Source organism: Centruroides sculpturatus, unplaced genomic scaffold (assembly GCF_000671375.1).
Source record: "Centruroides sculpturatus isolate CEXI.00-Female unplaced genomic scaffold, Cexi_2.0 scaffold2048, whole genome shotgun sequence".
Lineage (NCBI taxonomy): Eukaryota > Metazoa > Arthropoda > Arachnida > Scorpiones > Buthidae > Centruroides > Centruroides sculpturatus.
This window is the reverse complement of record NW_019386182.1, coordinates 69367-80864: the sequence shown is the minus strand read 5'-3', so window position 1 is coordinate 80864 and position 11498 is coordinate 69367. Positions and strand designations below refer to the sequence as shown.

General features: G+C 31.2%; 1 protein-coding gene across 1 annotated transcript in view; it reads left to right on the top strand.

The window, feature by feature from the left end:
* The first annotated feature begins 654 nt into the window (after positions 1–654).
* LOC111613970 (basigin-like) overlaps positions 655–11498 on the top strand; it is a 29655-nt gene continuing 18811 nt past the window's right edge. Inside the window, exons 1-3 of the mRNA XM_023355320.1 lie at positions 655–1494; positions 2378–2492; positions 3747–3916. Of these exons, the coding sequence (XP_023211088.1) occupies positions 1281–1494; positions 2378–2492; positions 3747–3916 (499 nt within the window). The 5' untranslated portion in view covers positions 655–1280. The remainder of the gene's footprint in view (positions 1495–2377; positions 2493–3746; positions 3917–11498) is intronic.

Below are 11498 nucleotides of genomic sequence, written 5' to 3'. Positions count from 1 at the left end.
TACATATTCGTGCAGAGGCATAGCCTCTAAAGAAAGGTTGTCTCTGCAATAGAAATAGTTGTTCCTGGTGATTAGACATGGCAAGTAAACTTGGACTCGTATCCAGATGAATTTTATATTTTATTAAAAATGATAAAGAATTAAAATTGGATCATTTGGTTAATAAATTTAACAAAAATATAGGTTACAATAAACAAAATACATATCTAAACATTACTTATAGTCAGATTAAAATTATTTTCATAAATATGAGGGTTGTCCCAAAACTAATGCACAATGCGCTCTAGCAGGCGTTGTAGGCAACATAGACAGCTGATCGAAGCATTAGTGTGTAGATTGAAGTCTTACAAACACATTGGTATCATATGGTAGTGGGATTTGTTTAAAGGAAAAATGCTAAAAATTCGAAAAGACAACGAGAACAGTCCATCAGGTTGGATTTCAGCAATAGAGCAACGTGCGTATATTTGCATCGAAACAGTGCGCGGTAAAAAAGTGCCCAAAATTCGTGCCGCATTAAAAGAAGCTTGTGGAAGGTTTACTGTGAATCGTAGCACAGTACAGAGGTAGCACACGAAGTTTCGAGAAGGTCGAACAAGCATCGAAGACAATCCACGCGCGGGGCAGCTATTTACTGTAACAGCCGACGACACAAATGCTTCAATCATTGTAACGTTGCTTGATAAAGACCGGAGAATCACGGTAAGAGAAATTGAGGTGAAGACAGGAATCTTGAAAACGAGTCATATTTTAACACGGGTGCTAGGCAAACGAAAGGTCGCGGATCATCAAACTTCTCAAAAAGTACGGCTGGGAACAGCTCCGCCACCTGGCTTATAGTCCCGATCTGAGCCCACCCGACTTCGATCTCTTCCCCAAGCTGAAGGAACCTCTTCGGGGGTGCATTTTCCAACGCTGGAAGAGTGCCAAAGAGAAGTGACCCGACAGATTCGGATGCTCAATAAGAAGGGGACGCCGAACGGAATCCAAGCACTTCCAAGCCATTGGCAAGTGTGCATCGATAAGGGAGGGGATTATTTTGAAGGCCTGTAATCATTTGTATCTTCTTCAATAAATATTTTTCGAGTTAGAGCCAACTGTGCATTACTTTTGGGACAACCCTCATATTCCTAGTAACAAACTTTTAGTTACACATAAGTAAAATTGTTCTTTCTTTATATTTAGTTATCGAATGTAGTAATGGTCCGAGCGGCGTCACTTTCGTGAAACAGGGAAATAAATTTACGCTCACGTGTAAAGTTCCGTTGGCCGGACTTCACATGTGGTACAAAGATGGCAAACTCATATCGCCGAACGTCGTCAATAATTATCACCTAGCTCAAGAACTCGTTTCCGGAAATGACCAAGAGAAAGAATTACTCGAATTTTACATATTAATGAAACTATCCGTGGAACGGGCAGACACCTTTCATTCGGGAGAATATAAATGTAGTAGTGTCAGTCCTTTTTCTCAACACATTATTGTAATAAATGGTAAGATCTAATCATATACATTTGTTATTTTTTAATTATTTAAATTTTTCCTTTTATTCTGGACAGAAATTATATTTCAATTTAGTCAGAGTAACAATTTTTACTATATTTTTATTATTTTTGAGTTAATTATATCAATTGTTTAGTTTTCTGTTATATTCTATTAAGTACCTTGTAATGGAAATTCGCTGTCTTTATTTTAATATATTAATTATAAAAAGTTGAAATTATAATTCTTGGCAAGAACTTTAATTGAAACAAAGATTTTATTGATTTCACTGCTGCGCTGATGTAGATACTTTTTAATTTTATTGTTGTTGGTAGTAAGAAAAAATGCCAGAAAAAATTAATTTATAATTATTCTTAATTTTAAAATATAAAATAATCATAAATATTATAATTGTGTTTGTGTCTAATGTAATATTGGTTGCTTGATTATTAATGTAATCTTAATAACATTCAAATACATCATAGCTAATGTAAATCATGCAAATTTTAATTCTATAAATTTGAATTGTAATAATAAAGAAAAAAAAGGAAATTATTCTTTAACTTTTTTGCCAATAATTATGATGACATTATATTGAAATATCATACATTTTATTGTCATTGTTAATAAAAATGCTTTTTTAATTATAATTTATTAATGAGAATTAAGATTAAACTATAGCTGTGATGGTAAGTAGAGATATGAACTGTTTAATTTACATAAGACTTATTTCATCTTAAAGTCCTCTTATTATTATTATTTTTAAGTTTGTGTTCCAATGCCTTTGACTTTTCTATAGAGAATATGCACTATTGTACTCCTATAATCTTTTTGAAATTTCAATGTTTATATTGAACAAAACATCTAAAAACTATCGTGATATTTCTAATTTAGATAACATGATAAAAACAAATGAAGAAGAAGCAGGGAAAGGATTAACTCTTTTACCGGGGAAAGAACTCGTTCTTCAATGTGAAACAACCGTCTGCGTAAATTGCACTGTGGAATGGTGAGTTACGTATTAATTCCGTGAATTCCTGCCGTTGCCCTTCCTTAATCTCGAGAACGGTGTTAGATATACGAAAGCCGAGACCGGACACGGAAAGCTTGGGGACAGGAGGCCCCAATTAACTATATATTAACAAATGTTTTCAATTGCCTTAAGCAACCATCATCAAGTTACAGAAATATTTTAAATAAGAACATAAATTTGGAACAAACAGTTTTTAAAAACTGGAGTTACGGTGTTTGATGGATGTTTTCTATAATATAATCTAGTTACTAAGTTGTTTACATTTATACAGGGTTTTTCATTAAGAGTGATAGAACTTTAAATTGTCATAGGTGCCATACTTTTTATTTGATTGCCAGGTTAACTTACATATCTATTCTATAATGTTTAGCAAATCATCATGGCAAGATTTACAGTCCCTCAATGTGTTGAAATTATTAAAATTTATTATCAAAATTCTTATTCAATTTGGTCAATATTTTGTGCACTTTGTTTGATTTATGGTCAATGTAAGTGACCTAAAACTTATAATAGAATTGCACTATTGAAGTCAAAGTTCAGTGATAGAATTATTTCAAGAACTGCAGCTGTTAACTGACCATTGTAAACTTGTGACTTAACTATATTGGATTACTTTTTATGTGGTCACGCTAAATCCTTTCTTTATTCTAACAAGCCATAAACTGTTGACAACCTTAAAGTGAATATCATTTGTGTTCTTGGCAAGATACAATATGATTTTATGTGCCAGTCATTGAAAATTGGGTTAATTACATTCACTCTAATAATAAGTCTAGTGAAAAAGAAAAGCCGTCTTAGAGCTCGTATATTTGTACATTCACTCTGTCAAATGTAATCTTGAGGGCCAATTAAATGATATTGTTTTTCAAGTGTAATGCTACCAAATGTACTATAAAATAAAACAATTACTGCCATATTATCTTTTGTAGTTTTCATTTTAATTCAATTTAAAGTTCTATCACTCTTATTGGAAAATCCTGTGTAAGTTGCATTAAAATAATCTGATCATTAAGTAATGACACAAAATGTTTTTTAAATTAAATAGTAAAACCAAAAGTTTGATTGATTTGTATGACTATGATATGTATGATGCGAATATTATAAAGTTAAGCAACTTGTTGCTGGATTTTTTTACATGAGAACAATTCTGTTATCATCCATCTGAAGAAAATGTTTTGATCAAAATTTTAATACTACTTTCAGATATTAATATTTGACTTGACTTTACAGGTTGAAAGATGGAGAACACTTAAACAAGTCAGACGAGAGAATTCGTATCTACGACACAAATAATTCATTAATCATCTCTCCGGCCCGAGTATCGGATACGGGGGATTACATGTGTTTCATTAACAAATCCATCATTGGCGAATTTATAAATGCCACGATCATCGTAAGACGTACGTATTGCCAAACCATTTCTACTAGACTTCTTGACTTTTTTTACTATTTAATGGTATTCTACTTTGAATTTGTTTTAGTTAAGTGAATTTTAAAAAAATTTTTCATTTTACAATATCAAAATTAAAGAAATCAAATTAATAATTATTTTAGCCAAGATATCTCTTATTCCAGTGCATAGAGAATACTGGAGAAATAAAATTGGCAAGCTTCACATATTGTCCCTTGCAAAATAACTGGAAAATGTGGAAGTATCAAATTAATAAGTTAATATATGTGATTAACTATAATTAATGTCAAAATATGTTGAAATATGTGGGCCAAGTGAACCAATGTATTTAACATAAATTATTTTTTGCAATATCAAATGCTCAAAATTGCTTCATGCAACACCGAATAGCTTAGGAAAATAGTAACACTGTCTGTCGGCATTATTATTTTACTTGAAAGTACTTTAGACAATTTCAGATTCTCTTCTTTAGGTATAGAATAATGGAATCTTACAATTTAAATAATACGTTAATGTGTTCCAAATGGTAAATTTAAAATATTGGGAACACATTAATGTATTATTTAAATTGTAAGGTTCCATTATTCTATATCCGAAGAAGACAATCTGAAATTGTCTAAAGTAATATTTCAAGTAAAATAATAATGCTGACAGACAGCGTTAATATTTTTTTGCAATATCAAATATGCATTACATTAAAAATGACAACACGTTAATGAATTTTTTCCTCTTAAAGAATTAAAAAACAACAAATTAGAAGGGAAGCATATTCATGGATGCAAGTTTTATTTGTATTGTAAATAAAATAATAATCTTGACTAATAGCATTTGTTTGTAATACTTATGAGATCTGTCAAATATTTAATGCTAACTATGAGAGCTGTCAAATATTTAATGATAACTATTTAGAAGAAACTGTTTCTTCTAAATAGTTATCATTGCTTATCATTTATCTAATATTGTCTTATTGTTTTACATATCACAAGCAAAAATATTTGGAAGATAAAATTCATTTTTCCAACTGTAAAGTACTATATTATTTTTCCGACTTTTCCAACGATTATCGACACGACTGTGTGCCGGAAATAGCCGTTCTCTAACGGGTACTTTACGCGGATTTGCGTTAGTGGGCTAGGCCTGAACTTTTAGCGTGCACCGAAAATAAATAATGACAAAGTTTGTCAATAACAAATCAAATATTTAATTAATTTCTAGTAATAAACTATTTACAAAATTTAGTAAAAATCAAATAACAATTTATTCAATGAAAATCAATAAGAATCAATCCGACAAAACTCAAATCAATCTAGTTTCTAACTTAATTCTACTCCCCTTTGGAATTCGACAAAATCAAAGAAATAACTTATATACAATAATTCTTATGAATTAAAGATCCTAATCGTCACCTCAATATACTAGGAACCTATTTCCTCAACTCTCAAGACTCTCTATTCGTCGATCCACAAATCGAATAACTTCAAAAACTACTTTTATCCTATTGGACACCTCTCTTCTTCACTGCTACAAAGCTCACCAAGCTCGTTGCTAACTGGAGTTCACCTCGTCCGTCTTCACTTTAGGTTCAGTCTTTATACTGTGAGGTGACATCACAATTCTGAATGCGATCACTCCCCTCATTTACATACTTATTTGCTAACAATAAATTTTTCTATTTGTCTGGCAGCCTATTTTCCTACAACACTCGCTAACATTTTACATTATTCTTTTTTACAATTTTCGGGATGTTTTATTCTTTTAAGGTTTAGTGAATTTAAGTTGTGCTTGTGGGGTCTTCTCCCCCCCTTTTTCTCGGTGCAGACTTACTTTTTTCCGCTTGGGAACGCAAGTGTGCGTGAGTTTTTTTCTACGGCGCTTTTCTCTCATTGGTGAGTTGGTTTCTCTTCTATTTTTAAGTTTCTAAGGTGAAATGGTGAGGAAACCTTCGTCCTAACAAAACATAAGCCCCAAACAAAAATGTAATAAAAAAGCAAAATAAAAGTAAATAAAAATAATGCTCGGACTTGGTTCCTTACACAACTTATCAATCATGTATGACAGTTTCCAAGTTAAAGCTGAAAACTAGTTATTGCAGTTAACTTGATAAGGATGACATGTCAATGAGCTGCTTGGCAATGACTTCTGCCTACTACAATACTGTTCCAAATTTGAACCCTGATGTTTCCTGAAATTGGTTATTTCAAACTGTTAAAATAATATGTATTTTTAAATAATTTTGTTGCCTACAGTTTTTACTGTTACTAAAATATTTGCCAATGGATTATGTATGTTTCTAGTGTCAATTTACAATAATTGTTCTGAATAAATAAGTTAAAAGTTGTTTCAAAACAACTCTTGAATTTCTAATTGATGTATAAAAAAATTGCTTGAGAACTATCTGGAAATGCAACTCTAGACAATGGCACTGGCTCCATTTTACTGACGATGATAAAAACTTTGATCCACTCACTTTAATAGTTCCAAACCAAATAAGATCAATCAGTTTATATTTGTAAGTACAGTAAAAAAGCAATAAAAAAAGTAATAAAATTAGTCCATTCCAAGTAATTAGGTCAATGATAGGTGTACTAGTCAAAAAATGCTAACAAATAAAATACAAATTATTTTGTTTAATTAATCTATATATTAAATGAGAGGGGGTTTCACTCTGTCTGACTTACTTTGAGTAAACAGCTGGAGCTGAAAATATGGTTCAGGTATCAAATCTCTTACTCTGTAGAGGATGCTGCTGAAGAAAGATTTGAGAAAGGTGCTATGGTTCAGGCATGGCAGAGTGGCAAAGGTTTGTTTACAATGTTAAGTCTAGATGATAAATATGTCAGGTACTTGTATGTCTTCTAGTGATTTAGTTTTTTTAACCGTACCTGCTACTTTTGCTAAATTTTGAATTTTGCATTATTTTTTAACATTAATTCTTAATTTTATGATATTTAAATTTATTAATATTAAATCTATGAAAAATAAAAGTAAGTGTTTATAACAGTTGTGAGGGCCAGGATAGCCTAATTGACACCAGCTGTGAAGTTCCTATAGCCTTCCATAGCCTTCAGGGCCTTATCACTGAATGTAAATGATTACGCTAGAAATTCCTAACACCATGTAGGTTAAATCTACTAGACATTTTGAGTGTTTTTATGGATGGTAATGATGTGATCTCATATATGAGACTATGGTAAAAGGATAGAGTAGGAAATGATGAGATTCAGTTGGAAGGAGTCACTCAACACAATTAACTACACTTAAACATTTATTAGATAGCATGAAAGTTTGTACAGTGTGGTATCCGTCTTAAGTAAGACAGTATTTGCAGTTGCATATGTTGTTATCATAGAGAAAGAGTTTTACAAATTTCGGGAGATTCAAATCTTGACAAATAATTCCCATATTGGAGCACAGACAAACAGTTCTTCACGTCAGAAAATAGTTGTCAAGGAGACAGAGCTTTAGACAATCTGTGTAGAGTAGCACTCGGACAAATTCAGTAGCACTCGGACAAATTCAGATGAAGCACACGTCCGACTGGATGGGAAGGCACAAAACATTAATCCCTACAACTTGGAGAATGGGCACTGACTGACTAAAATTGGCCATTCTTGTCATATTGAAAAGTGCAAAATTCTCAAAAGGTGACTAAGGGTCGAGGGAAAGGTTTCATAAAGTGTCACCATTGTCTCTGAAAAAGTTTAAGTTGACACTCTCTCAGGTCATAAAGTTGACATATACCATCTTCTGATGAGATTGTCATTGGGTTGTTTTTCTTTGTTCTGTTCAATTCTTGCACAAAGTTGTCATTGTTATGCATAGTTAAACTATGCTTTTTTCCTATTTTTTTTTTTTTTTTAATTATTTTCCTTATATAATTGATAATTTCACCTTAATGTAAGCTGTTTATCTTAATTAACATACTAATTACATTACAATTAGCCTACTTTTAATTTAACCATTCATTTTCTTATTTAACATTGGGGAACATGAGCAAAAGAAGTAAGTCTGCAATCCTCAGCATCAGACAACTAAATGAAATTAGCTCTAGAACAGGTTCGAACCTCAACAAACTTGCATCACTCAAGTTGAATATTGTAGTAGAAACAACTTTCATTTTAGTGGCTGTTACCATAATGGAAAAGTGGAGTTGTATTCTACCCATTCTCATGATGATCTTGAGAACATTCTGCATGGAAAACTGTAACTACTTGAGAATACCTAGCAATATATTCTTGAGATAACAAGAGAATTTCTGCACACAACTGAGATCCATCACATAAGTTAACATTAAAAATCAGAGCCATAGTCATGCTCATCAGGAATCTTGACACTAAAAAGGGTTGATTAATGGAATGAGATTAATTAAATGTGGTCTGTTTAACAACACAATCAATGTACAGATCCTGACAGTGAACACTGTGGAGGGAGATTGGGTCTTTGCTTTCTGGTTATTGAGGGAGTAAGTTTATTGTTGTGTTCTTTGTTTTGATTTATTATTATGAATAATTTTTTGAGTTTGTTTCTGTTTCTTTTTACTGCTATCCACATGCTTACTCAGATACCATTTCTCTTTTACAATTATACAACTTCAATTTCCCATTATCCAGGCATTCACCATGACAATGAACAAAAGTCAAGGACAGATATTCAGTCTTCTTCTTCTTGTCCTTTTCCCAATTATACAGTATCAGCACTTTGAGTCTTTCTCTTTCATTCTGTCCTGTCCAAAGCAACTTCTGCAGAGATGCTGTACTCTTCTATATCACATTTAAGGATCTCATTCCAGGTCTTCCTCTCCCTCTTTCCCTCTCCACTGACATTCCCAGGACTCTTTACACTGGGGTTGTTTCTGGTTAGCGTTGCACATGTCCAAACCATCTCAGTTGATTGAACATAACTTGGTAAAGTTGGTATTTATTTATGGGAGCCAGTTTTCAGACAGTTTCATTATAAATAGTTTATTTTAATAAAAGTTAGAAAACAAAAACTTCCATTGGGATTCAAAGTCAGGACAATATTGTAGTAGGTGGAGATCTTAGCACACCACCAGTCAGTGCATGGAAACATCATTTTTATTGCACTCTATAAAATTACCTTCATCTCAGTACTGGAATGACTTATTGAACACACTTAATTAAACCTTTAACTTCCAGTAAGAAAAATTTTTGACAAATGTTTTTGACCTAAACCAAGGTCTGTCTGGGGTCATCGGCAATATTCCAAAATTGGAATGCACAGAACACAAAATTTTTCAATCTATTTTTAAATAATTAGAACAAAACATAATGTTGTAAAACAACAAAAAATTAATCAGTGGTAAATCTACAATTAAACCAGATATAAATTTAAGAAATAAAATACAAAATAATAATAATAATAATTATTATTATTAACTTATGTTGGCAATTCCCAATTTTTGTAAAAGCATTGCCATGCAAATGAAACGCTTCTTCCATCTTTAAAGTTGATACAATCAATTGCCAGATGGATCGGCCTTGTATATTTCCAAGGCTTCTGGGGCCCCTAGGCAATCGGTTTGAAACGATTACTTAATTAATGTGGCATTCTGGAGATCGGTTTGCATGTCTGTTTTATTAGCACAAATGGTTCTAATTATTTAAAAATATATTGAGAAATTTTGTGTTCTGTGCATTCCAGTTTTGGAATATCGCCGACAACCCGAGGTTGATTAAGGTGGAAAACATTCACAAAAAATTTTTACATTACAAAATTTTTGTTACTGGAAGTTAAAGTTTAATTAAATGTGTTATTATTGCACTCTTTATAAATGACACAAAAAATTTTTTGTTCATTATTATTGAACGACTGGCCATCTACATCTAATATTTTGTCCATTTTTTTGGGAGGCACCACCTTCAAACCGCAAAAGTTTCATTCAGATTTGCATATTCTATCATGCACTTTCTCTTTTTTTAGTAAAGCTAGTAACAAATCTTTAACAGTGGGCAATAGTTTGGAAAAAATATTTCTCCAAACTTTATAAAGCAAGCAATACACCTTAAATAAGTTTTTCATAATAATCCATTTAAGCAATCTTAAATGCTATTACTTTTTAAGGAGTCTTATCATTTTTATCTTTTTACTAATCTAACATAAAAAGAAATAAAAGGTGAGACTCATTAAAATTATTAGTGTTTAAGATTATGTAATTGTAGCATGGAGTAGAAAAGTAATAAAGTTTATATTAAACTGTTTTAAAGAATCATCTTTTTCCTGAGTCGTTCTCTCCGGTCTTCCAATTATCTTATTGATTTAATAGATGAGCAGCTGAAAGGTTTTATACAAATACAAATTACAGTTGACCCCTATAACACTGTTGATTATTCCGTTTTATATGAATTTCATGTTGTACGAGTCAATTAGATTTTACAAATACGTGTGCTGGGCTGTGAACGGCTCGCATATTTGTAAAATCTAAGTGACTCGTACAACACGGAATTCATATAAAACGGAATAATCAACAGTGTTATAGGGGGTCGTCTGTGCGAAAATATTTTTTTTTCTCGGAGCATGCCATGTAAGAGTTTAGTAGCAAAAATTATCAGAGATAAACTTCTGTTTATTAATAGTTCATTTCTGATATTTTTATTAACTAATTTATTTTATTTTATGATTATTCATATTGAGATTATATTTTTACAGATATATTTGCAAATTTATGATCAAGCTGTTATTCCGTTTATTTTTAACAGTGTATATTTTGATAATTTAAAGATAAATCTAATGCTTATTAACATTAAGAGTTTCAGATAGATTAATTTTGATATTAGGATATTTATCTTTATAACAGGCATATATTTTGTTTAAAAAAATCTACAAACAGTTTACTTATTTTGCACTTTCTTAATTTGTTTTGAATTATACAACACAATAGTATGATTTATAATTAGCCATTACATAGAATACTTTGTTTATCTGTTCTGTTTTTTTCTTTTAATAGTTGATTTAAATCTGTAAAGTTACTTTTAACATTGATTGGTTAATGCATGCACCACATATTTGTTACGTGTTGGGATGTGGTTATACTCGTTAAAGTGAGCTCGATCCACAAAGAACGGTCCTAACAAAAATTCTTTTGATTTATTCTGCCTGCGTTATTCTTTCCTTCTTCAATATTTCTGAGAATTTTTCAGTTTCTCATTTCAATTATGCAAAAGGGTAATGACTGCATTGTTCTACTAATGTTTGATGTGTGGACTAACTATTATCCAAGTAATATCTGAAAAATATAACTTTGACAAGTTTAAAGGAACAAAGAAATTTTACTGAAGATAAGTCTGTTACTTTTAAAATGATATTTTTAGAAAACATTTGATCTGTTGTGTTTTCTCATTAAAACAGGTCTTTAGAAAATAGGAAAGGTAGTAAACTTTTGTCCAGTTAGTCGAGGTTAAGTACATTAATAACCTATTATTAAGCTGGGGTAGGTAATCCGATTTGTAAGGTAGTTTTCGAAAATTTTCACAAAGGCAGAAAAAACAATGTAATTTGTTTCATTTTATAGTTGTTTAAGGTAAAAAAAATTAACATTAAATGTTGGCAATAGA